Source organism: Zootoca vivipara, chromosome 6 (genome assembly GCF_965207765.1).
Source record: "Zootoca vivipara chromosome 6, rZooViv2.hap1.1, whole genome shotgun sequence".
Lineage (NCBI taxonomy): Eukaryota > Metazoa > Chordata > Lepidosauria > Squamata > Lacertidae > Zootoca > Zootoca vivipara.
This window is the reverse complement of record NC_142589.1, coordinates 14,646,632-14,673,931: the sequence shown is the minus strand read 5'-3', so window position 1 is coordinate 14,673,931 and position 27,300 is coordinate 14,646,632. Positions and strand designations below refer to the sequence as shown.

Here is a 27,300-nt window from a genome sequence, read left to right as displayed (position 1 = left end):
GTTTCTCTTTGCAACCGGGCCCTCCAGGGTCCAACACACCCCGCTGCATCAGGAAGACAGAGCCAAGGCTGTCTTCATGGAATCTTATCCGAATGGCATCATTTAGTTAGCATGATTGCTGCTAATGGGGAAGTGAAGGCGAGCAAAGTATTGCTATCATTAGAGGCAAGGCAGCAGCCGCCCTCCTTGTGAGCAGATCCAGATGAAATGTGGGCCCCTGGGAAAAATGAGTGAGCGTAGTATCAGAAACCGCAGCCAAAAATGGGAGATTAAAAACCCAGGAGTTTCTGCTTAGCTTGTTGTAGCAGCAGCTATAGCTTTTCTTCTTTATCTTCCTCGACCTTCCAAAGAAGGGTTGGGAATTCTCCGGAATTTCAGAGTTTTTAATCTCCATCTCTGGAAGGGAAGAAGTAAAAAATATTGGGCCCAAAATACATGAAAAGTTAATTGTGTTCGGATACAATCAGTGTGGCTGTTTTATGTTATAAAAATAGCAGCCAGGGGGGAGCCTGAGCAGTCTCAGAACCACGAGGAGTGCTTAACAACTTCATCCTCTGCCACAATAAAAGGGCTCGTGGCTTAGTGGCAGTGGTCCCTGCTTCAATCCATCTCCAGGTATGACTGAATGTCTCCCATCTGAAACCCTGGAGAACCTCTGTCAACCAGTGCCGACTATAGAGCTACCGTAGATGGGCCAATGATCTACTTAAGAATAAGGCAGCTTTTATTGTTCCTTTACCTTAAGGGAAGGGACGTAGGTCAGTGGTAGAGCATATGGTTTGCATGCAGAAAGTCCCATGTTCCCATGTTCAATCCGCAGCAGCAGCCCCAGGCTGGATTGGGAATGCTCTCTGTCTGAAACACTGGAGAGCCACTGCCAGTCAATACCGAGCTAAATGGCTCCATAGTCTGACACGGTTTAAGGCAGCTACCGGTATGTTCCTAAATCTTCTCCCTGGAGCTGCTATTTGCATTTCAAGGGAAATGCCCATTGCCTTGGAAAGGGTCGTGGCTTGGCATTTGCGTCTTTTTCATCCCAACAGACTCCACCTCTGACCCACCAAGTGCCATTGTCACCAGATGTTACTAGCCTCCACTGTTACCTCACTAGGCTCCACCCCTTGATCTGCTGAGAACCATCCCCTCCATGTGCATATGGTCTGAAAGGGCTTCTAGTGTGGAGGGCTGTTCTTCGAGGCACACGAGTCCCAGCATAATCACTAGCCGCATCTCTCCCCCCCCCCCAAAAAAAATCTGGAATGAAGAGGTAGGGCAGGGATGAGGAACCTCAGACATGGGTGGGCCAAACGTGGCCAGCCAGAACTATCTACCTGGCCCCTGGGATCATCCCCAAGCCACAGCCCTCAATAGTTCTGCTTTGAACACTCCCATAGTCTTTCTTCCTGGCTTGAAATATGTCCTTGAACTCTCATCATGCATCGTGTTTGTCTGGATGTAGGATAGAGAGGGGTACATGTTCAGTGTGTGTAGAGATTAGCCTACCGTGCAAATGTAGCATTCACTTTCGTTGCTCCGCCAACTTTTGCCTCTGGGTCCACCCACCATGGCCATGTGCCCCCTCCCCCTCAAAGGTTGTAACAAAAAGGAATGTGGCCCTTGAGCTAATTCTCCATCTCCCGAGGTACAGCTTTGCTGCTAGCTTGAGTTTGTTTCCTTTTTGGTACGTAAGCACTGACAACAAGAGCTTGTTCCTGCTGCACCAGCAATGACCTTGATGAGTTTATCGAAAGCTTCTTTTTTTCCCCTGTGCTAAGCCTGCCAAGATGAGTGCAATTGGCCGGCATTTAGAGACCCGTCGTCAAGGGGGTATTGGGCTGCCCTACACAGCCTCTGCCCTCACTGAGCATCTGACGTGCGTTACTGCCAAGCAAATGAAAAAGTCAGACAGGTGCTTTTTCAGTCAACATTGTCTCCAAGTTTCAGCTCGCAGACCATGCCAGCAACCACTCTCTGCAAAGCGCCCCTGAAATGTAATGCTGAAGGTTGGTGATATGCAAAGAGCCACCAGGACACTTCCTGTCTACGGATTAACTATATATATGCATTCAAGCTGAAATTAACATGGTGCATGTAAAAAAAGGAAAGCTTCTAAGTGGAGGTTGAAAATAATAATCCTAGGGTGATTCCAGACAACCTTCTTTGTTGAGAATTCCTCCTTGTTTGTTTGTAGAGAATTTAGACAATGTTGGCATTCGTTCTGATTTGTTTGCAGGGATGTAGGATGAAGTTGTGCCAAAGCAAGTCCAATCCCCCACTTTGCTGTGCCTTCCCCCATTACTTTCCTTATGGCAAAAAGTCTGTGCTATTGCACAAAGAGGGTTGATGCATAAGAGCAGCTCCAAAGCACAACCTAATTGCACCACCTGAATTTGCCAGTATGGGATTGAATCCCACTAAAAAAAAACACCAATAGTTCATAGTTCAGAAGTCCTCCCCCACAATTTGTTTCTGTATTGGCCTTGGGGACTTTTTTGGGCTGGGTGGGGGAACATATGTTTTTATGGATGCTTTATGGGAAACAATCCATAATGAAATGAAGAATGAAGCAAACCCTGTCTCCCTCCCTTTCTCATCTGTTGTGGGGTGGGGTGGGGTGGAGTGGGGGTGTCAGTTCATTTGTGACTTGCAAAGGCAAAGCTGCAAATACTTCAGTAAATGTAGGTGGTGTTTCAATGTGTTTGCTGTGCTACATTGCTACAGGCAGCGTACTGGCAAAGCTGAGATGCATTTCTTAAGAGGAACCATCGCTTCAGTGGCAGAGCCTACTTTGCACGCAGAAGGATCCAGGTTCAATCTGCAGTGGCAACTCCCAGGTAGAGCTGGGAAAGACCCCTGCCTGAAACCCTGGAGAGCTGCTGCCAGTCAGTGTAGACCAGGCTTCCTCAACCTCGGGCCTCCAGATGTTTTGAAGACTACAATTCCCATCATCCCTGACCACTGGTCTTGCTAGCTAGGAATCATGGGAGGTAGGCCAAAAACATCTGGAGGGGCAAGGTTAACGAAGCCTGGTGTAGACCAGGCACCCCCAAACTCAGCCCTCCAGATGTTTTGGGACTACAACTCCCATCATCCCTAGCTAACAGAACCAGTGGTCAGGGATGATGGGAATTGTAGTCCCAAAACATCTGGAGGGCTGAGTTTGGGGGTGCCTGGTGTAGACAATACTGAGGCAATGCCATTAGCCCAATTCATCTTAAGGCAGCTTTCTGTTTTCCTGTGTCTTAAGGGAAGGGCCATGGTTCTCTGCTGGAGCAACCCGCCTTACATACAAAAGGACCCAGCTCCAATCTCAAGCTAAGGGCACCTCAAACAGCATATCTGGGGAGAGGCTGATCACTCAGTGGCAGAGCACATGACTTGCCCAAATCTAGCCTTCTTCATGATATCTTACTCTGACCACCTATCCACAACACACATTTAAAGTGCATGGTTATTCCCCAAAGAATCCTAGAAACACTACTTTAACTCTCACATAGCTGCAATTCCTCGTACCCATAACAAACTATAGTTCCCAGGATTCCTTGCGGGGGGAGGCATGTGCTTTAAATGTGGCTGTGACCTATACCATACCTGCCAAGTTGTTGTAAGAGAAATAAGGGACCGGGCCGGAAGTAGCGCTGCTGCCATTTTGGAACTGGGTGGAGCATGCTCAGAAGTGACTTTTGATGCTGCTTTGCCCAGTTCCAAAATGGCCGCCGCGCCAGAAGTCGCACTGCAGCCATTTTGGAACTGGGCAGAGCAGCATCAAAAGTTGCTTCTGAGCATGTTCCGCCCAGTTCCAAAATGGCCGTCGCGCCAGAATAAACCGGGGGAAAACAAAAAAATCCGTTTTTTTCAGCTAGGAACAGCTGGAAAAACGGGGATTTCCTGGGGAAAACGGGAGACTTGGCAGCTATGCCTATACATGGGCATGGCGGGGGCAGAGGGCAGCTGCCGCCACTAAATCAAGTAAATAAATAAAAAATGCTTAACTAACTGAGGTTCTCCCCCCCCCAACATGAATCCTGGCCATGCGCATGAACCTATATGAAGCAATTCCCTCATCCACCCTAGAAGCATTAACTTATGTGATCCCCCAGCTACTGTCTGAAGGAGGCCCATGCCAAACACAGGCTCACTACCTCAGAATTATGGACCACCAATGGAAAACCAATGACTTCCAGAGCTAGAACACAGCAGTCCTGACCCCCATAGAGTCAGGTTCATTTACTTCATTTCATTCAACGACTCCCTGTAATATCCTCTCCCTCTCTCTCCAGAATTCAAAAGCCACAGGTATAACTAGGTGTTTGATGCTGGCTCCTGGAACTTTGAAATTTCCAGGTGTCCAACTGTTCTCTTCAGTAGCTGGGTCTTAAACTGATGCTCTGCTTATATTTTGGGAGAAAACCAGAAAAAGTTAGCTCTTCCTCCAGTGGCTGCCTGGCTCTGCATCCCATTTATTTGCCCTGCCCATCACCCCACCAGCTCCTGTATTCACTTGCCACCACAAGAGCTACACACCCCTGTGTTTGTCACACAACCACCTTTGCCTGAAGGGAAGTGTGTGGGTTTTTTAAAAAGCAGAAACCCTAGTTGAGAGTAGAAGTAGGGAAAAGGGTGACCCTGGGTGCATACATAGATCTTAGGATTGGGTTGCCCAATTACATCGATAGAAAGGCACCAAAACTGGGCACCTAATTGGTGCTCCCATAAGCCACATTTATTTATTTTTTGGCAGAACTAGCAAAATGCCTGCAGTTACGGTGGAAGAGCTCATAAATTGCAAGAACCTCAAGTTGCAGTCTGTTTACTGTGCTCCATAGAACTCAAGGGCAACATCTGGGAATTGAGCAGATCCTCATCTGCATAGCCACACCCATTCGTTTGGATAACAATTCCCTTTGTTTCCAGGATGGGGGCAGCAAGTGCTGTGTTTCTTACATAGCCCAAACAGCATCACCCATGCAGAAGAGAAAGTTAGCACTGAGCATGGGAGAAAGGTAGCACTTCACACTTCAAAATTTGGTTGCAGATCCCACTGTACTACTGTATTAACACCAAGGGCACTGAAGTTTGAATACACATTCCTGCAAGATGTACCATATTTACTTGAATCTAATGCTCACCTTTTTTTGGCAGAATTACATTGTGAAAATTAAGGTGCACGTTAGATTTGATGGCGCATTAGACTTGAGTAAATACAGTATTTTACAGCCTGTGCCTGAAATCTGTCTCCACCCTTCAAAAAGCCAGATTGCAGGAGTGATAGTAATCTAAAACTAGGTGACCTGGAAACACAATCCCAGCATATTAGGTTTCCCTAGCAAGTCACTCAGTGCACCTTTGATTTCTGGGGAAATATATTGCTTCACCTGTACTTATTTGTATAGGAGATGCGAGAGATGGAACTCAAACCAGTTCTAATGATGTCATGCCATAAATTTAGGCCTCTACTGCAGGTGTGAGTTGAATTCGGAAGTACTTTGAGATTCAACATGGGTTTGAAATGTTTTAGTACAGGGGTCTCCAAACTAAGGCCCGGGGGCCGGATGTGGCCCAATCTCCTTCTAAATCCGGCCCGTGGATGGTCTGGGAATCAGCATGTTTTTACATGAGTAGATGTGTCCTTTTATTTAAAATGCATCTCTGGGTTATTTGTGGGGCATAGGAATTGGTTCATATTTTTCCCCAAAATATAGTCCGGCCCCCCCCCACAAGGTCTGAGGGACAGTGGACCGGCCCCCTGCTGAAAAAGTTTGCTGACCCCTGTTTTAGCATATACCATAAGGTCCTTTATAGGGGCCAGTCCAGGGGCCAAGACTGATCATCTTCATCATAAAACTGGTACCATTGCTAGTAGTCACAGATAGTCTCATTCTCCATGAAATCAAGTTAAATTAAGGAGCAAAAAGCTAAGAACTGTTACATATATTAACTTTATTAGCAGTATGCTCTTCCGAGAAAGTGTCAAGAGAACTGTAGAACATGTAAAATCCATTACATTTGCAACTTTGCTACAACACCTCACCCCTCCTTATACACACACGCACACATATACAAACACACAAACACAACCTCTCCGCGAAATCTTTGAAAATGGGTCTAATGCAGCTGTGGTCTGAGCCCCGAACGTTTTGACACTCACCGTCTTTTTATGAGCTCCTACGTCTGGTTTGTAAAAATAATAATAATAATCCTTCTACTCTCACTGGGTCTAAAACTACCCCTTCCTTGAAAATACAAAAAAAAGACCTGCGGTTTAAAATACTGTACAGAAACAAGCACCCCCAAGTTGGTGTAACTGGACCAGTTGGAAAGATGCAAGGCAGTTCCAGGAACACTCCACAGAGTTTTGTCAACAATCACACAATTGAATAGCATTTCTTCCTCCCACTTCTCCCACTGCCCCAAAGCACCCGTGTTTACATATTAAATAAAACATCAAACAAAAAAGCTACATGTAAACTTCATTGGTTGCCATCTGTTTAAAGTAATATTTATTTTTATTCATTAAAAAAATTCAAGTAAAGACGACACACCAGACCCTTTCCTGATGTGGCACCACCACAACATAATAAATCATCCAGTGATTGTTAAGAGTGCTGGACCAAGGTCTGGGAGTTCCAGGTTCAAATCCTCACTCAGTCACAAAGGCCACTGAAGCTCAGGTTTGCTAGGACAATGAAAGGAGGGGCTAGGCATGGCATGCCCTGAACTTCTTGAAGGAACAGTAGGGTATAAATGCAATTTGTAATAAATAATAATATAAGCAGACTTGACCTAATTGGTTGCAGGTCCCTGCTGTGGGTTTCAGAATTTGGAACCCAAAGATTTGTGGCCTCGCAGGGCTTGTCTGTCCCACCAGGTTGGTACTGGAGCCTGGGATGAATGATAAATGCAAGCCCACACCAGGTCCTTTGGATGCAAAAGCACTCTTTTTTAAAAGCAAGGATGGGGAACTGCTTGGACTGTCCAAATGCTGTTGGGCAAACAGAACTCCGAGTGGTCTCAACATCACCAGGAAGGCCAGAGTGGTCCCCCATCGCTGCTCATCGCTGCTCCTCCCCGAGGCTCCAGGGGGCCATGTCAGGCCCAGCAAACCTCTCAACTGAATACCAGAGCACCCGCCTTCTCAATTCCTCTCCCTGCACTACCACTGTGACTATCTGCCTCAGTGCTGGCACTGGTGCTCCAGACATAGCCACCACCTTTTATTCTGAAAATTGCTCATTTGCAGTGCTGCAAAAAACAAGAGGTCCTGGCACAACACTGTAAGCTGCAGACACACAGGAGGTGCAGCACCCAGCAGTGAACTGTGTAACATTGGAACAGGACATATTCCCCTGGGCATTGGATGGGCGTCTTCCACCCACACAGGTCTTAGGCAAGCAAGAACTAGCTCTGCCTCTTCTTCCCCAGGTGGCTGTTGTGAATGAAGCACATCCTGCACACGGTCAAGGGAGGCACAGCCTCCTTGCTTATTGTGGAACAAGCTATTCCAAAAAGGCAGAGGTCTGGGTTTCCCTGGTAAGCACTAAAATATCAGGAGGATAGGAAGTGGCTGTCGGTGCCATTCCCTGCTGCACACATCTGCCGGTGATAACAGTTTAACATTTTCAAATTATATATACCCATCAGCACACCTTATTTTAGACTAAGCAGTTCCCTTGTTTTCATAATACTTCTCTTGCCACATCCGCCTCCCCCCCCTCCAAAAAAGAAAATTGTCACAGCTAGCAAGTGAATTTTCTTCTTCCTCTTCTTGCATAAAATGGCAAGATCCGTTGGTCGGATGCAAAAATGTGGGCTTCGGTCTCCACCAGCTGCAACAATGAAGGGGGGCAGGGGCCAATGGCTTTTTTTATTCTTTTCTTCATAACCATTACCAAGAGTCCAGTGTCCCAACTGCAAGTCCACAAATACAGGCACAGTGGATTAGATGTGTGTGTGTTGCTCTCATTGAAAGCCCAGGCTCCTTTTCCACACCAGTTTCTCATAGCACCACAACAGAAAGTGAAGGAAGAAATCAAAGCATAAAAGTGTGCCTAGAAGGCAGTGGAAGGGCCACTGCCTTCTCTAGGACACAAAAACTTGTTACTTCCAGAGGAGCATTTTGTTTCTTTAAAAAAAAAAACAGGAGCCTGGGTAGCCTTGAGCTCAATTTTCCAATCCTTACATTGCCCCAGCAACAAAAGCAAACGGAAGAGAGGCAGGCAGCCATGTTTCTTCCTGAAGCTCTCTGCTGCTGCCCTCAGTGCTTCAAATCACCCCACCCCCTTTTAAGCAGTGGTAGGTCTCAAGTCCTCTCCTCCCCCCCCTTTCAGCAATGGTAGATCTCGTTGTCAGAGACTGGCAGTGTCCGTCGGGAACCTGAGCCCTTCGCCTCGGTCTCCCATATGTTGTCGTAACTGAAGTCGCTCTGGAAACTCTGGAGCTCGGCATAATCATGGTAGGCAGAGTCAAGGCGCTCCCGTCCGCTGTCGGGCAGGTCGTACGTTCTGAGGCTTTCGTCTATAGAGGCAGTGGATAGATTGCGACGCAGGAATTAGACATAATATCTAGACATAAACATGGGAAACTGCCTATGAAGGAGTACCTGCGTGCAAATGCACCTATTTGAGGCCCAAGCTGGGCATTGGAAACCTTGTCCTCTGGCCTGCCATTAGCAAATGTTGACTGACAGATACAGATCCCACAATTGTGGAATTCCCTCCAGGGAGATTCACCAAGCTACCTCCTCCTTTTGGTTTTAGATATGCTCTGGAAACCTTTCAACTCGGGGAATCTTTTTAGGACTGACTGGTGCATGGCCTTTTTCTAAAACCAAACCAAACTATGTTGTTTTGTTTGCTTAATACATTAAACATAGAGATCACCCTTTAGGTAAAACCTGCGTGTAAATAGGTGAGTTTTAAGCCTAAATGCCACTCTGGACTCGGGCCACACTTCTGCTTGTCCCTTGACTAAAAAGCACAGGTTGTTTGAGTGATTTTCCACTTATCCCGTGTTTTCTTGGCCCAGGTCCAAGCAGTTTTGCCTTTGCCCCACCGCTTTCCCCCATAAAACCCACTGTTTAGTGTTAAAGCGAAACAACGGGCAAACTTTGCAAAACCTGATTCAGCGCTAAACTGCAGGTTTTCCTGGGGGAAAGCAGCAGGCAAATGGAAGTGTGGATGAGCCTTGTGTTTAGCCATTGGAACTCACCCCATGACACTCAACCTCTTGAGCCACACCCCCTTGCCACAAGCCACACCTCTTCCTGGCCTTGCTTCACACCCTGTGTGCTTTTGCCTGGCCTGAATGTTACCTTGAGCTCCAAAAATTGTCTCTTATGCGTAGAAACCGTTCTATGGCTCGTTTGTTGCTCTGCTCCCTTTCTCCCTCTGTCCCACTCATCACTGGCATGTTGCCCAGGTGGGAATGCGCTCCTCGGGAGGAAAAACGTTCCCCACCCCAATGTATTCTTCTTTTTTTAGAGTACTTGGAGCTGGGATTGTATTGTGAGATAGCCCAAGAAACCCAGGCCTCCGAGGGACTCACCTGAATGCAGCAAGGAAGTTGTCAGAAATTCATCCCGTGATAGGGTGCTCTGAAAGGTGGAGGGAGAAGAGAGGAGAAACATAAAGTCACTGCTAGCAATGTCACTTAAATAAAGCAGATGAAATCCAGAGAGAAAAGAAATCTTAATAAGCTCTAACCCAGGAGCTAGCAAAACCCAAACACACTAAAGCAGGTGTGTGGGAATCTCTGGCCCTCCAGATGTTGCTGAAGTTCAACTCCCATCAGCCCCAGCAATCATGGCCAAAAATGAAGGATAATGGGAGTTGTGGTTCAGCAGCATCTGGAAGGCCACAGGTTCCCCACACCTGCACTAAGGAGTACTCCCCTTTAGACTGTACTCACTGAGGTCAAACAATCGGTGTCTGGAGGAGGCATCGCTGAGAAATTAAAAATGGACCCAGGCATGTTGCATCTCTTTTCAGGCGTTTGCTCTTGCCAGTGGTTGTCAGGCAGAGGTTGGGAGTTCTTCTTCTGCACCAGAAGATTATGGGAGACAGGGACAGACACAGGTAGGGCTGGGTAGCCATTCTGCTGCTCCAAGGAGCTCTTTCCATGGTGTTTCATGAACTTCAAAGGAAAAGGAAACACGGCTATATTTAACTGGTTATTCCAAGTGAAAGACCAAGGAGATTCTGTCTGACTCAACCTCTCTTGAAGCTTTGTATAAGGAACTGGTGGGAAAACTGTGGCCCCTCCAGGTGTAGTTCGAATTCATGTCCCAACAGAACTTCGAGAAAAGTTACTGATGCCTCTTCTACAGATAAATACTTGTACTTTATAAGGAGCTTGTACTTATTTCAATTTATGTCACACTGGTGGCTTTCCCCTCACAGCACACAATTTGGGGATTCCTTTGTTAAACTTTGGGGCTCCTTTTCAAGAGATCTACTGTCAACTTAATGTGCACAATACCTCTTCAAGGAAGTTGGGGTCTCCTGCTCTGTGCGAAGAAGGGGAATTTGGTGTATAAGGGTCAGCATACATAGGGGAGGAAGGCAGAGGCACGTTCTCCAGGTTAGTGGGGGGAGCTGTGCAAGTTCCTCTTCGCAAGTTCCACGGTGGCAGCTACAGGAAGAGAAAAGAAGGTTAATGAATGTGATGCCTCACTGCTTGAGCAGAAATTGGTTCCAGGGAAAGGTTAGTGCAGGGGTCAGCAAACTTTTTCACCAGGGCAGTGCAGCCCATACGGACTGCGCAAGTGTGGCATCCCACATGTGCGCACTCTGTATGGAATGCTGCATGTGCGCACTCCGTACGGAATGCCGCTGCTGCGCGAGCGGCAACCCATAGGGAGTGTGCATGTGCGGCAGCCCACCATATGGACGCTGTGAAAGCAGCATCCCGTACGGACTGCACATGTGCGATGACCGTACGGGATGCCACACATGCACAGTCTGTACAGGATGCCACTTGCGTGCTAGAGGCACCCGGGGCAAACCGCCCCCTACACCCCCACTTCCTACGCCCCTGCCTCAGACCTTGTGGGGGACTGGACTATATTTTGAAAAAAATAATGAACAAATTCCTATGCCCCACAAATAACCCAGAGATGCATTTTAAATAAAAGGACACATTCTACTCATGTAAAAACATGCTGATTCCCGGACTGTCCACGGGCTGGATTGAGAAGGCAATTGGGCCGCATCCAGCCCCTGGCCTTAGTTTGTCTACCCATGGGTTAGTATACCTGCAACATCATATGTAATGCAGTGCATGCAGGGAACTATGATGTAAGCACTGGAATACGGGAAGAAGCTGTATAAAATTACTACTGGTACTAGAAGGGGAGAACCTCAGGCCTGAGAATTGAATTAGACTTATGAGTCACTTGTCACCTGAAAGTCTCCAAATGACTTACAATGCATTTAAAACAAATATAAATGTATCATGCCATAACAACAGAACAAAACAAACCTCGTGACAGAAAGGAAATGTTGGAAGCACACCACTAACAAAACACCATCATCATAGTTTATCAAAGGCCTGGGGCAAAAAGTTTTGTCTTTCCCTGGCGCTGAGAAGATGTCAAAGAAGAGGTATCAGGTGGACCTCACTGTGGACGGCATTCCACAGACAGCCACAACTGTAAAGCCCTCTCCCTTATCACACCTTTGAGCCTCCTAGCAATCCTTTTAAAAATGAACTTCCCAACCTCTGATTTATACTAGCAGCAGTTCCCCAGGTTTTCAGGCAGACATCTTTCCCAGCCCTGCCTCAACCTCGGCACATGTCCTGCCTCTGAGTTGCAATTCCTTGCTACCAACATAAGAGCCTGCTGGATCAGGCCAATGGCCCATCTTGTCCACCCAGATGCCTGTGGGGAAGCCCCAAGCAGGACCCAAGCACAAGGGGCCTCTCCCCTGTTGTGGTTTCCAGCAACTGGCATTCAGAAGCATTGCTGCCTCTGACTGTGGAGGCAGAGCATAGCCATCGTGGAGGCAGTTCGAACATCAGTCCCATCTCCTGGTCGCTTACATTGTTCACATCCAGATGCAACGGGGGAAGAGCAGGATGGTGGTGTTGCTGCACCACGGTGGAGTACGGCTCATTGTACACTGGAGAAACAACTTCTCCACTGGGATGCTCTGGGATGAGCTGGAAATGGTTCCTTTCCCCATCCTGGCTCTGTGGTTGTGGCTGCAGGGCCAGTGGCCCACATTTCCCTTTGGATTTTCGAGAGCTTCCTTTCCTTTTCAGCTCAGCTTTTGGCATCGCTGTGCTTGTCGAGACTGGCTTTCCTGGACACTGAAAAGAAAAGGAGAATTCGTTATTTGGTTATATGAGAACCAAGCTGCAGTTATGTGCATTTTCCTCTAACATGATGATCATGGATTACGTTCTTTTGTCCTGTCTCCTAGTTATATCTCCTTGTTGTAACTTCCTCTTTGGTCCCGACTCTCACTGTGCCTTTTTAGTTTAGTTTTATTAAACATTTATTCATTAAATTTATGCTTGCCTTTTTTTATTTTAAAAGATTTATACACCACATAATTGTAAAACCCTCCAGGTGGTTTACAAAAATAATGAAACAATGAAATGATCAGTACAATAGTTAAAAGCAACCAACATTTTTTTAAAAAAGTTATTAAAATCAGCAGCAAGCTAAAAGCCTGATTAAAATCCATGTCGACATTCTGCATGTCTGGAGAGGCCTGCCTAAACAAAAATCTTGTTAGCAGACTCCAAAAAGGGTACAGCAAACTCTCCCAAGCAAAAACCAGAACAAAAGAGAAAGCCATGCAAATTTGTTTAATTGATTGAATTCTCAGAATTTAATGTTTCTTGATGCAGAATTAGGATTACTATGTTAGAGATCCCGCCCCCGTCGCAGAATATATACACGCCCTGGTGGTCAGGATTCAAGGATCCTGCTCATGAAGGAGATGGCATGAAAACCACTTCATGTTGCAACTTATCTGGGCATCTAATTTCCAAAAAAATTACCTACCTGGACTGGTTGAGCCTGGGAGTCATCAGCTAGTCGGCATTCTGGCATCACACCAAACAACTGCCTCTCGGAAAGGGAGCCCGCGCTGTTCTGGGAATGATGTGTGGATGTTGCCCCCTTCCCTCCTGATGCCCACGAGTTTGTTCGGCCATCAGACGTGAGTGAGCCTCTCCCGCTTCCTGAGAACTGAAGCAACAAACGTGGAAGAGGAGGATAGGGTTCTTGGTTATTAAATATTGCATAGTTACAGCTGACTTTCTTTGGGCCAATGTGATACAGAAGGATAGAGTGCTGGTTACTGGCAACAAAGACCCAGGTTCAAATCCTACCCAGTTATGGATTTATCTGGCACAATCTACCTCTCAGGGCTGTTGTTAAGGGAAAGTGCAATTAACGAACTGAAAAGTGCAACAGGAATGGTACACAATAAACGTGAAAGACAGTTCTCACAATTAATATCAGGTCAGTGGCCCGTCTAGCATCCTGTTCTCACAGCGGCCACCCAGATGTCACACATTGGCATGAAGAAATAAAACCCACACAGTACTGGGACCATCTTTGCTCTCAAAGACTCTCACAGAATGGTATAACACTTGTAGGATGCAAAAGCGACACAACCACTGGAACACTACATCATCTCTGCCCCCACTTTGACGGGTCTGTAGCTAGTGCACAATAAATGGATGGGGAAACAGCCAACTCCTAAGTATTCTGCATAGGTTGTTTTGTTTTTAGCAAGCAGGGAGTCTGTGGAACCTTACCTGAGCCAGGTGGTGTGGCTTTGGTCCTGAGAAGCTCTCCGATCCAGAAAGGGAGGAATCAGCATTACGGAACTGAGCTGTCTTAAGGCAGTACAGCCATTCTTGGTAATCGTCATAGCTGGGGCAAATCACCCGAATGGAGTTGATTAAACGGCCTGCAAAGAATATAACATTACGTTGCCTTGACCATGATTCACTCGGGATGTCACACCGGATCATGGTTTGCAAGCTCCTTTCAAAAAGCACGGTTGGGAAGTTCTGCTTTATTTACCCACTTAACCCAGTCCTGTCTGACTGGCAGTGGGTCTCCAGTACCTCTGAACCTCCAGGACCTTCCCCATCACCAGCTCTTTGATCCTTTTAACAGGAGATGCTGCTGGGGATTAAACCTGGGGCCTTCTGCATGCAAAGTATGTGCTTTGCTCCATGATGATTTCTGACTCTGGATTGCTACTTCATTAGAACAAACCATACTTAAAGCTTCCTTAACCACAGTCTAAATGGAGCCTATGATTTCTCCATTCTCTTTCGAATGCTGCTTTCCCCCCTAATCTTGCCTTGTAGAGAAGTGTCCCTTCAACAACTTGGTCTGATTACCTAAGGCACCACAATTTCTGCCACTTCCTCCACCTGAATTAAACAGCCCCCTTCTTACTTCTATGCTTGTGATTTGTGGCATACCTTCTATTAGGAAAGATGTTTTCTCGTTTTCTTCAAATTGCACCTGGATTGCATTCAGAGGCAGTTCTCCCTGTTGGCAGAGGGGGGTGGGGTGGGGGTTAGTAAAATCGAAAGAAAAAAATTAGCACACACCTTCCAAGCCTGAGTTTCCTCCTGTTGAAAATATTTTAAAATAAATAAGCAAATGCTCCTTCCAGCAGCACCTTTCAGACCAACTAAGTTTATCATTGGTATGAGCTTCTTCAGATACACTGAAACAGATGTCACCAGACCCTTTTATATAGTGAGAGGGTGGGGAGGGGTATTACTCAGAAGGGTGATGGGAATGGGTGATTGGCTGATAGGTGTGGTAAACCTGTTGACGACTGTTAACGACTGCAATTGGTCTTACAGGAAAAAGCAAGGGGTGAGAACCCAATGTCTCTATTCAGACCAGGTATCTCCATGGTTTTAAGTTTAGTAATAAGTTGCAATTCAGCAACTTCTCTGTCCAGTCTATTTCTGAAATTCTTCTGTAATAAGACAGCTACTTTGAGATCTTTTATAGAATGTCCTGGGAGATTGAAGTTTTCTCCTACAGGTTTCTCTGTCTTGTGATTCCTGATGTCAGATTTATGTCCATTTATCCTTTGGCGTTACACACGGTAACAAGGTTATGCTTAAAATATTACAAGGAAGGCTTAAGCAGTATGTGGACCGAGAACTGCCAGAAGTGCAAGCTGGATTTCGAAGGGGCAGAGGAACCAGAGACCAAATTGCAAACATGCGCTGGATTATGGAGAAAGCTAGAGAGTTCCAGAAAAACATCTACTTCTGCTTCATTGACTAAGCAAAAGCATTTGACTTTGTCAACCACAGCAAACTACCGGTATGGCAAGTTCTTAAAGAAATGGGAGTGCCTGATCACCTCATCTGTCTCCTGAGAAATCTCTACGTGGGACAAGAAGCTACAGTTAGAACTGGATATGGAATAACTGATTGGTTCAAAATTAGGAAAGGAGTACGACAAGACTGTATATTGTCTCCCTGCTTATCTAACTTATATGCAGAATTCATCATGCGAAAGGCTGGACTGGATGAATCCCAAACTGGAATTAAGATTGCCAGAAGAAATATCAACAACCTCAGATATGCAGATGACACAACCTTGATGGCAGAAAGTGAGGAGGAATTAAAGAACCTTTTAATGAGGGTGAAAGAGGAGAGCACAAAATATGGTCTGAAGCTCAACATAAAAAAAAACCACTGGTCCCGTCACCTCCTGGCAAATAGAAGGGGGAGAAATGGAGGCAGTGAGAGATTTTACTTTCTTGGGTTCCATGATCGCTGCAGATGGTGACAGCAGTCACGAAATTAAAATACGCTTGCTTCTTGCGAGAAAAGCAATGACAAACCTAGACAGCATCTTAAAAAGCAGAGACATCACCTTGCCGAAAAAGGTCTGTATAGTTAAAGCTATGGTTTTCCCAGTAGTGATGTATGGAAGTGAGAGCTGGACCACAAAGAAGGCTGATCGCCGAAGAATTATGCTTTTGAATTATGGTGCTGGAGGAGATTCTTCAGAGTCCCATGGACAGCAAGAATATCAAACCTATCCATTCTTAAGGAAATCAGCCCCGAGTGCTCACTGGAAGGACAGATCCTGAAGCTGAGGCTCCAATACTTTGGCCACCTCATGAGAAGAGAAGACTCCCTGGAAAAGACCCTGATGCTGGGAAAGATGGAGGGCACAAGAAGAAGGGGACGACAGAGGACAAGATGGTTGCAGTGTTCTCGAAGCTACCAACATGAGTTTGACCAAACTGTGGGAGGCAGTAGAAGACAGGAGTGCCTGGCATGCTCTGGTCCATGGGGTCACGAAGAGTCGGACACAACTAAACGACAACAACAACAAATCCTTTGCTGTAGGGTTTGGCCTGTTTGTCCAATATAGAGAGCTGAAGGGCACTGTTGGCATTTGATGGCATACACAATGTTAGATGATGAGCAATTAAATAGTCCTGAGATGGTATGTTTGATGTTGTTGGGGCCAGTAATGGTGTTGTCCAGGTGTATGTGGCAGCAAAGTTGGCATCTGGGTTTATTGCAGGCTTTAGTACCAGTGTCCATGTTAAGTCTGGTGGTTGTATTGCTGTGGGTGAGTTGTTGTTTAAGATTGGGTGGCTGTCTGTAGGCAATGAAAGATCTTCCTCCCAGAGCTTGAGAAAGAGAACTGTCATTGTCTAGGTGAGGTTGTAGATATCTGATGATGCGTTGAACTGTTTTAACTTGGGAGCTGTATGTGATTCCTAGTGGTGTTCTGTTATTTTCTTTTTGGGGTCTGTCTTGCAGCAAGTTCTCTCTGGGTATCAGTCTGGCTCTGTTGATCTGTTGTTTAACTTCATTGGGCGGATATTTTAGTTCTAAAATGGTTTGCTGTAGATCTCTTAGGTGAGAGTCTCTATCTGTAGAGTTGGAACAGATGCAGCTGTAACGCATCATGTCTGGCTTGCAGGCTTCCCATGGGCTTCTGGTTGGCCACTGTGAGAACAGGATGCTGGATTAGATGGGCCCCTGGCCTGATCCAGCAGGCTCATCTTATGTTCTTACCAGTAAGGTGGGTAAGGACCCTGCAAAGGAATCAAGGGGCTTTGCCAAGGTCCCTTTTATTGAGCACAAATCGTGATGAATGCACATGTTATCCTGGTGATTATACACAACCCTTGCTTCCCGCACTACTCGTGCCTACTAAAGTTTTTTGGGGGGGGCACTGCATACCCCATAGCTTCCTGCTAGCATCCTGTAATTTTTTATACCACAAACGTTCTGGTTTGTTTTTTGTCCTACTTTTGTTGTGCTATAGCGCAAGAGCAATAATGCACTAACATTGGGGAAGCATCACAGATAATCTAATAAAGTGGAATGATGCATTGGCAGTCCTGTATACATCTACCACTAATGTGCTATTATTGCATCAATGATACGTTACGGAATACAGCTGCAAAAAAATAAAAGAAAAAATCCCACCAGCCTGAAGGGGCCCAGGATGAATTTTTGTTTTCATACAACTGCCCCGTAAACAGACCAGAACAAATGCTCAATAGAAATCAAATATAGTTTAACCCTCATGTAAGCTTTGAGCAAACAAATCAAGATGAACGTTCAATAAACAGGCCATCCGTTCCAGAAGCACCATGATAGTGCCTCCAGTCACTATTTTATGGGAGGAATTCTAGCGCATACTGGTTTGGGCATTTTATGAGTTGAAGCACTCTGTCTCCCTAGCACAACAAATCTACCTTAAAAAAAACACCCCAGACTTTTTGCAGTTAGGGAAGTTATCTTCCCATGTTATCTAATAATAAACATTGGCAATAAAAACAAATCTAAATACTTCTACTACGAAGCATAGCCTTAAAAAGCTGGGTCTCTGTCTTGGATCTATGTTGTCAAAGAGGAAACACCCGCATACAAGAGGAGCCTATCAGGAAGCTCGAGGGAGCTCCAATATTTGCAGATCTATTTGTATTTTTAAATGAAGAGAATCCCCAAAACAGCTGAAAGAGAACCGAGCATGCTCAGTAGCAAAAGAATGTTTGTGGGCAAGGGGGAAAGGAATGGGGTATGTGCTCAGCTCTTGTTTGTGTGTTTCCCACAGGCATCTGGTTGGCCACCATGAGAACAGGATACTGGATGGGCCACTGGGCTGATCCAATGGCCTGGCTCTTCTTACTTGAAAATATGTGGACACTTAGACAATGCGTAATGCAGCCCCAGAGGAATTAGGCAAGGAGGGGGCTTTAATGTTTAGCTGTTTCCTTTGACAAACACAAACATAGTTAGGCAAATCAATGTCACTAGTTTGCATAATTTAGGCAGGTTACAGAATCCAACTGTTGGTGCATGGACTAGACAGAGCCCTTCAGTGGGGTGGAGAGGCTTTCTTATTTACTTTCTTAGTATCCAAGAAAAGGTCATGTCTGACTGGCACACTTAACAGAAGCACCCCACACTGCAACTATTTGTTGCATGTCTCCCTGGTGTGTTTACCTAAAAAAACAGTTGCAACAGATAGACTCTCTGCACTTTGTTCTCCGAGACTCCTGAGTCACCGTCCCAAGTTTAGATGCTCCCTATACATTGTTTACTCTATGATACAGTTTGCTCAGGTTAATGGCAGCAGGGGACTCAAGTTTGACTTTCCAAGTGACCTCAGTTAAGACGAGGATCTTGGAAAGACCAAAGTTCTGCATGAAGATTGAACAAAACAAACATGTGTGGCTGCACAAGAGGCAGAAGCCAGGGGGAAGCCAGGGGTGAAAGACAAATTCAAAGAAAGATATGCAAGAGGGATTTTCTGGAGGTGGCTCAGTTACTAAAACAGCCATTCCAGAACTGAGCAGGGATACAGGAATACAGGCAGGGGGTCTTTCCTAACCCTACCAGGAGATGCTGGGGATTGAACATGAGACATTGTGCATGCACAGGTGCTCTACCAGTGTATTACAGCCCTTCCTGAAATTACATTGTGTGGATTGTTGAGGGAAAAAACCTGCAAGCATGAGCAGCACAATAAGATGTCATATGGAAGCGCCCAGTGTCTTGAGGAGAGGCAGAGGGTACCCATCTGTCCACAGGGCACCTCCTGCCCTCCAAAAACTGCACCCAGCTATCTGGTGCCACCCCTGATCTCAAAGGAATCCTTGCCTCCCCTGGGAAAACAAACCATTCCCTGCTGAGGTGTGTCACTTCAATTAAGCCAGTCCAAAGCACCATAAAAAGGATCGTTTCCCCGTGGAGCTTGCTCTGACAGGAACATCCCGGAAGCCCCGACGATTCCTCACTGCCCCACAAGAGGCTTTGGCTGGCACAGGTTTTGCTGAGCAAAGAGGCATTCTCTGCCATGACATGCAAAGGCAAGAGCCTCCCTCCAACTTCGATGACAGCCTTAGCCCCCAGGGCAGATGTGGCGCAAGCCTGGCAAACTTCATTCATAGGATGCCTGACATGACTGCTCAAGAGGGCGAGGCCGAAACGCAGTGTCAGCTCTGGAAGCAGAGGCCTGCAAAGACATGGACACATCTGCAAAGTGCTAAGGCTCTCCTTAGATTCTTGTGAGGGCGCTGTTTGCACTTGGGTTCTGCTTATGGGAAGTGTTAAGTACTTGGTGTCTAGTCACACTGGGTGGACTGCATTCATTGCCGCACACACCATCGCTTGCACCAAACCCAAAGTGACCTAATTTAGTTTTGTTTTCTTCTGTTCAATTGGCAATGCACAAAGCCGGTCCGGATTCCAGCATCGTTGGGCAGGAATGAGGAATTCATGTGCAGAAGGGCGATGCCAAGCCCAGGCATGCCCCTGGAAAGCCAAGTACCTGCAGTGGCATCACAGGTGGATGATGCCCTGGGCGACACAGGGCTGAATGTTTGCCCAGCTGCACTTCTGCATCAAGCTCCACTACAAAGCCAGATCCTACAGTGCAGAGGGCTGACGTGACTGCCTGTGGAAGTTGGCCTATTAGGACAAATAAGGCCTTCCATCTGCCTTCCGCCAATCCCCGCCTACCAGCTAATCTGCTTACAATCAATTGGGGTGGCTCGGCCTGTCATTGGCTCTGGTTCCACCTACTGCTAGTCTCTTTGCCTTCAGCCCCATAGGCACCAGGTACCACTGGATGACTACTGTCATTACAGTGAGCTCACTCGTGTTTTGGGAGTGTCGCATCGTGGGCTCTGGATGCACCCAGGTCTCCCCCACATCCAAATCCATATAGTTTAAAGGGGAAGCAAAGCTGCTCAGCCACAGATAAAAACTCCCATGGTGAAATTTTAGCATGCTGTGGGTTTTTCCTAATGCCAAGGACTGGACCTGGAACCTTTGGCATGCAGAGCAGAAGCTCCAGTCCTTTCCCTTCATACTGTCCTGCCTCATGCCCAACCCATGCGCACAGAGGCTCTCACGTGCAAGTAAGAAATATGTTAATCAAGCAAGCAATGGTACAGGGCAGGCAGCAGACACAGAGTTCAGCGGACACAATTCAGGAATCAGACAAGATGTTCAGAACCAGACAGAAGCAACAAAGGTGTCCCAACAGTTTCCACCCACCAACCTGCCAACCTTTCAAAGAGAAGGTGTAACATGCTTGCTTTGCAAGAAAAGCACTCCTGTGGGGTGGGTGAGCCTGTTCCCATCTGTAGAGGTAGCGCCTGGTCCTAGGTGACAATACTGCTGCACCCTCCCTGTTTGGGCGCCTGATCAGACATGGCTGCCTCCTCCCATGGCTGCCCACATCCCTCCCCAGCATCCATGGAGATGCTCTGTGGGAAGGAGGAGGAGCCAGCATCCCTGCTCCCCCATTCAAAGTGTCTGAAGTCTTGCCACACCAGGAATAGCCCCTTCCTCAGACTCTGGTTCTGACCAATCAAGTCCTGCTGTGTTTCTTCCTCCGCCTTGAGCCTGCCAACCCAAACCCAAACCTGACAACAGTGCAAGGCTCATGGCAACTACTGTGGGGATTTGGTCCTCCATGATCAGCAGGGAAACAAAGACCCCTGTTTGAAACCCTGGACAGCTGCTGCCAGTTTAGACAATACATACTGAGGCAGATGAACCAAGGCAACTTCCTATATTCTTACATTCCTAAGAGGGGAAATGCAGACTGCTAGCTTCAAAGGAGGTTTCTGTCACCACTGTCAGAGGCAGCATGCCTCTCAGTAGCAATTACTGGGAACTACAAATGGGGAGATTCGTGTTCTGCTGCTATCCTGCTCTAGTTGGCCACTGTGAGAACGGGATGGGGAGAACTTTGGCACACTTGGTTTGGAGAAACATGTTACACTTTCACTTCTGTTTTGGTGTCACGGCTGTTTTTCCTGTTCCTCTTATCGTGATGCCAAGGTCTCCATCTAAAGTAGCAAATATGTGCACAAAGGTCTGAGCAGCTTCTTCAGAGCAGACACAGACATGGCATGGTGCCATCCAGGCTCTTCTATGCTGTGCATGAAACATACCACAACTGCTGGGTTGTGATGAATATGTAAGCCTAGCAGGACCCAGATTAACAGGCAATAATGGGCCTCTGGCCTGATCCAGCAGCCAGGCTCTTCTCATGTTCTTAATACTTAAATCATGTCTTTGTTGCTGCAGTCTTCGGCTTCGCCTTGAAGGTGGTCAAAGGTGGCTCCAGGGAATAGGAATTCAGCTGGCTGTCCGTGACAGTTGGACCATAGCACATTACACCCCACAAAACCACAGGCATTTTCCCCCCTGTAACAACTGCCCAGCAATTTGATCAGAGAATCCTAACCACTGTAAGGATTTGCTATTTTAAAAGGAATCTCAAGATTGGTTCTGCCTCCTGTAACCAGAATCCAAGGGCTCATCCTCTCAAGTGTACATTTTGAGCTCAGTTCTGCATGCCGAAGTATAAAATGTACAAGCCTTGGATCAAGCGTGAGCAGTGGGCACATAGGGTGGCATCTAGTGCTAGTCTAACTCAGAGTAGACCCACTGCCGTTAATGGACATGACTAAGGGCTCATCCACACTTCTGCTTGTCCTGCACCAAGTGGCTTCTCCCGTGCCTTATATGCACACATTGAAGCAGCTTTCTGTTTCCCCAGGAAAACCCGCTCTTCAGCAATGAGGAAAACCTGATTGACACTTGCTCCAATTCAGCAGTAAAGAACAGGTTTTCCTGGGGGAAAGAGGTGAGACAAGCCGAAGTCTGGATGAGCCCTAATTCAGGCCCATTAATTTAAGTGGTTCTACCCAGAGCAGGGCTTAGCTGCATTCAATCCATATAAAGGTCCTTTGCTGAAACAAAGGGGAAAGGACCCCTGGCAGGAATTTATTTTTATTTTTTTAAGGTACGTGTTCCATATTTAAACTATAGTCACTTTTCCATTAAAATTAAAGCAATTTATAATAGAAACTTCTAAAAACATATTTTTAAAAGTTAGAGAATATAAAATAATACGCTCATGGGTAAAATCATAAAAATCAAAACAGAGACGGAACAACCCAGTCACTCAGTAAGCTTTCTGGTCCTAGTACAGCCTCTCTAAATAAGCCCTGGGTTACCCAGAGCGGTACCTATTTATCTACTTGCACTCTGACGTGCTTTCGAACTGCTACAGCGTGGTCTGTCCACCAGGGCCCACAGCAGAGGAGAGGGCCCCTGAGAGGACTTTACCCAGATCTTCCTCAGCCCTATAGCTGGTTCTTTATGAGTAAGGATTGGAACCCTGGCCTCTCAGGTTGTAGCCCGACACTCTAACCACTATACCACACTCGTTCCACATATATGTAGGTATGCAGAGCAGCATTCAGCAATGCAAGCCTCCAACTGTGAATATGAAGCGATACAGCCAGGCCAACACTGCCTCCATGAGAAGGAGGCCACAGATGGGCTTGGCCTTTGAGCCTTGAGTGAGGTCACTTCTCCAGCTTCAAAGGAACGCATATGAAGCCACGCCCTTCTGGTTCCGAGACAGCTTAACCACAAATATTCAGAAGCCATAGCCAGCTTTCCAAGCAAGTGGATGAAAATATATTCCACGTTGGCCAACTCTATCCTTGGTCTCCCCCCCGCCCTTTTTTTTTTTAAAAAAAGGAGGTGGCGGCAAAGTGTTTCCTTTGCCAAGAGCACTTATGGCCAAGGACACAAACGCTGGCCGACTTGTCAAGCAGAGGCTGATGAAGCCAGCTCGCCAGACAAGAATCACAGGCCAGGGCAGAAGAAGCAGAAGAGGTGGAGCATAGCAGCCCTCAGTTCACATTTCACCTCTGCCACAGACTCAAGTTGCTGATCTGTCCAGGCGCGTAACAAGGGAGGGGCGTAGGGGGCGGGCCGCCCCTAGCTCCACTCTGGCGGGGGCAGCACGTGGGGGCAGCACCCCCGGCCCCTGGCCCGCCCCTTGCCTCCTCCGCCCGAGCAGGAAGAAGCAGAGCGCGCTATGGATCGGGTTGCCGCCAGGTGGCGCCGGCACCAGCAAACCACTCCATAGTACTCTCTGCTTCGTAGCGCGCCGGCCGAGCAGCAGCGCCAACCCAGACGGACTGCGCATGTGCGGACATGAGCAGTTCGTCCTGGCGTGCACATCGTACATCGTATCGTCACGATGCATGCACACTGTGGAGCGACACCCCGCCCCAGGGGGTGCTGCCCTGGACAGCCAAGCGGCACCGCTCACGACTGGATCTGTCTCATGGGTTCATTGGCAATGGCTCTGCCTGCATAGCCTTATAGGACAGCTGCATACTCCTGCATTGCATATTCCACAGGGTCTCTTCCAACTCCACTGCATGTTAGAAATAGAGAGTGGTATTCAACTATGTTTTACTCAGATCAGTTTTAGAAACTGAGATATGAAAGCTAGGAGCTAAATGGCACCTTAAACCTAGGTTACGGGTGGAACAATGCAATGTGTAGGCACACTTTTTTATAACAAAAATACAAAGCTGAAAATGAATGAACTGCAGCTAAAATATTATGTTCATTTTTCACATGGTCTAGTCCTTCCCCTGCCCACTCCCCTAATATTCTTCAGAGGGTCTCTTATCTAGTCTTCAGAGAGTAGCTGGAAGGGGGGAGGCAGAAAAAGGTCCTCCTTTCCTTCCACTCTGCAGTTTTAATCTGAAACCTTAGGCGCAGAAACTACTCACGCTAAAGAAATTATCTGTCGCAAAATGTGCCTAGAACAATGGGAGTGAATTTAGTCCTTCAATCTTTGTATTTAGAATTTTCAATAATAAAATTGTTTTTTATTTATTTATTTATTTGAAAAACCACTTTTAAACAACTACAAAGGTGCTATGATTAACCGGGCAACAAATAAATAAATAAAAGTACCGATGTTTTTAATTGCAAAATCTACACATAGCAATTATCGTCTTAAAAGAGGCATGCTCCCTTTCCTCACACAAAGGATGAAGTTGTCTTCTAGGATGTCTGCTTCTTGTTTCAGAAATACTGTTTCCAACCATATGCAAATTTAAAAGCAACAGACCGACGGACTAAAACTCATAGTATGGATTGATTAAAATGTCTTTAAACTCAGGTTGCAGCCCTAATTGCTTAACACAGATGTTATATAGGCAACATTAAATAAAGGGGTTACAGGGATGTGTAGAGCATGGGGGGGAAGCTCCTACCTTAAAGTAGAGGCCGTTGCGTTCTTCGGATACTATTACCAGGGTGGAAGGATAGAGTATCAGTAGTCGGTCATGCTGCTCCTGTTGAGACCAAGAAGATCAAGGTTCATATGGAGCTGAAACTGAAGACTCAACCTGCCTAACTACTTGATGAAGCCAGAAGTGCAGAAGGTACTGGTATCAAAAAGATACAGAATTAGGAACACTGGAAGCTTCATTATACTGACCCAGAGCATTGATCCATTTAGATCAATATTGTCAACACTGGCTGGCAGTGGCTCTCCAGGGAGTTTTTCCCAGCCGTACCTGGAGAAGCAGGGGATTGTAACTGGGACTTTATGAAAGCTGATGCTCTACTGCAGTGTTTCTCAACCTTTTTTGGGCAAAGGCACACTTGTTTCATGAAAAAAATCACGAGGCACACCACCATTAGAAAATGTTAAAAAAATTAACTCTGTGCTTATATTGACTATATATAAAGTAATTCTCCCACGGCACACCAGGCAACATCTCGCGGCACACTAGTGTGCCGCGGAACAGTGGTTGAGAAACACTGCTCTACTGCGGAGCCACAGCCCTTCCCTTAGGACAAAGGAACAAAGGAAGTTGCTTTACACAGAGTCAGACCCCAGCTCAGTATTGTCTATGGTGACTGGCAGTGGCTGTCTTGGGAACTGTAGTTTGTTAAGGAAGTTGGGAATTGTACCTCTGTGACCGGTAAATGACAGCTCCCACGATTCTTTAGGGAAAGCAATGACTGTTAAAATGGTATAAAATTTGCTCTAAATGTATGATGTGGATGTAACTCCTAAGTCTGGAGCTGATCTTAATGCTTTTTGGAGTTTCTCAAAGACCCGAGCTCCTCTGGGAAAACAAAAACAAAACAAAAACCAGCTTGGTGACACCTGAACCTGCTAGGCCAAAAGGACCTTCAATTATAATAAAATTCCTGATGTTTGTCAAGGGAACCAGTTTGCAAGACCACAGCTCCTATACCAATCAGCTGTGTCAATCACTGGAGTTTACTAGCAGCAAAAAAAAAATGATGACACTTAAATATACTCTGTGTGGTATGGATGAAGCCTAGGTCATCGAGGGTCCTACCTGAAAGGGCAAGTGTTGCAGCTTCACTTTAGAGACGCAAAGGATGTCGCCTAGAGACTCCCGCTGGGTACCTCTCCACTCTTGCACGGCGGCATTCTGCACAGACCACCTCAGCTGCTCTCTTCCGATGGAGCCCTGCTTCCATTCGTTCTAAAGGGGAAGAAAGCACGACTATGAAGGACGCAGAACCATCCGCCTTGGCTCAATGCTGAGCACAATGGGTGGCTTGCCGGCAAGACCACTATATCCGCAGTATGCCATTTAGAGACTTGACATGATTAAGTGGTAGCTCAAATAAATACTATTTTTTATTTTGAAAACTTATTTATTTCAGGAAGTAATATACCGCGTTAATCACGCCAAGTCTCTAAGCAGTGAACACAATTTAAAAAACAACAACAACAACACATAAAAGCCCTAAAAACAGTAACCTTCCTTAAAATGCTTGCTGAGCTAGAAAAGTCTTTCTCCAGCACCTGAAGTTCAGCAAGGTGAGGGCCTCTCTAACCTCAGCTGCGAGGGAGCTCCACAGAGTTGGGCCCACAACACTTCTGGTGAAGTAAAAGCTGTGTGTCTGAGACATGGGAGGATAGCTAACAGAGGGTCCTCAGAAGATCTCGGTGATTGGGCAGAGATATAAGGGATCAGGTGGTCCCTAAGGTATCCTGCACCCAAGCCATTAAGGGTGTTGCAAATTAATACAAGAATTTATTATAGTCAGCCAGTCAGTGCAAGCTTTTGAGTACCGGTGCTATGGGCTGGCAGTAGTTTGTCCCCACCAACAATATGGCTGCAGCATTTTTTCCCCTTACCAGCTGTAGCTTCTGGGCTTTACAGTACTGCAGAAGTGGAGCCTTATTGGTTGCTTTTAAACACCACTTGGGGGGGGGAAACCCACATTTTTTGCAGCATTTCTCCAGACTGTAAAGTTTTAATGCACCATTTACTTACTTACTTACTTACTTACTTACTTACTTACTTACTTACTGTTTTATTGATTTTTTGTGGTAAGTATATTTTGGTTTTAACATAAACCACTTAGGGATCATAGATGTCAAGCGATTTGAAATTATTAACTGATTTGTTTTTACATTTTTTATTTACTTTAAAAAAAATATGTGCCGCTTAACTGCAATCGTCTCTAAGCTGTGTACAGTGGTGCCTCGCTAGACGAAATTAATTCGTTCCACGGGTCTTTTCTTATAGCGAAAAATTCGTCTAGCGAATCCCATAGGAATGCATTGAATATTTTTTTTAAAAAAATTTGCCCATAGGAACACATTAATTGAATTTCAATGCATTCCTATGGGAAACCGCGATTCGCTAGATGAATTTTTCATAAAACGCATTCGTCTAGCGAGGCAACCTCCGCTCGAAAAATCCTTTCGTTAAGCGGAAATTCCGTTAAGCAGGGCATTTGTTAAGCGAGGCACCACTGTACAAGAAATATACTACAGAAAAGGTAAAAATGAGTTAAAATGATGAAATCAGACTTCAGTTGAAATGCCTACTGGAACAGCAACAACAAAAAAAAGATCTTCAGTGGGCATCGGAAGTTCAACAGGGAGGGAGGAAGGCTGTCTGATCTCAACTACGAGGGTGTTCT

At 46.2% G+C, this 27,300-nt stretch overlaps 1 protein-coding gene across 1 annotated transcript in view; it reads right to left on the bottom strand.

Annotated features, from left to right (window-relative positions):
• Positions 1-5,920: 5,920 nt before the first annotated feature.
• PLEKHN1 (pleckstrin homology domain containing N1) overlaps positions 5,921-27,300 on the bottom strand; it is a 66,691-nt gene continuing 45,311 nt past the window's right edge. Inside the window, exons 7-16 of the mRNA XM_035118074.3 lie at positions 25,695-25,844; positions 24,591-24,671; positions 14,455-14,524; positions 13,774-13,928; positions 13,013-13,198; positions 12,040-12,309; positions 10,477-10,629; positions 9,907-10,131; positions 9,544-9,592; positions 5,921-8,514 (exon numbers count right to left, since the gene is read on the bottom strand). Of these exons, the coding sequence (XP_034973965.1) occupies positions 8,324-8,514; positions 9,544-9,592; positions 9,907-10,131; positions 10,477-10,629; positions 12,040-12,309; positions 13,013-13,198; positions 13,774-13,928; positions 14,455-14,524; positions 24,591-24,671; positions 25,695-25,844 (1,530 nt within the window). The 3' untranslated portion in view covers positions 5,921-8,323. The remainder of the gene's footprint in view (positions 8,515-9,543; positions 9,593-9,906; positions 10,132-10,476; positions 10,630-12,039; positions 12,310-13,012; positions 13,199-13,773; positions 13,929-14,454; positions 14,525-24,590; positions 24,672-25,694; positions 25,845-27,300) is intronic.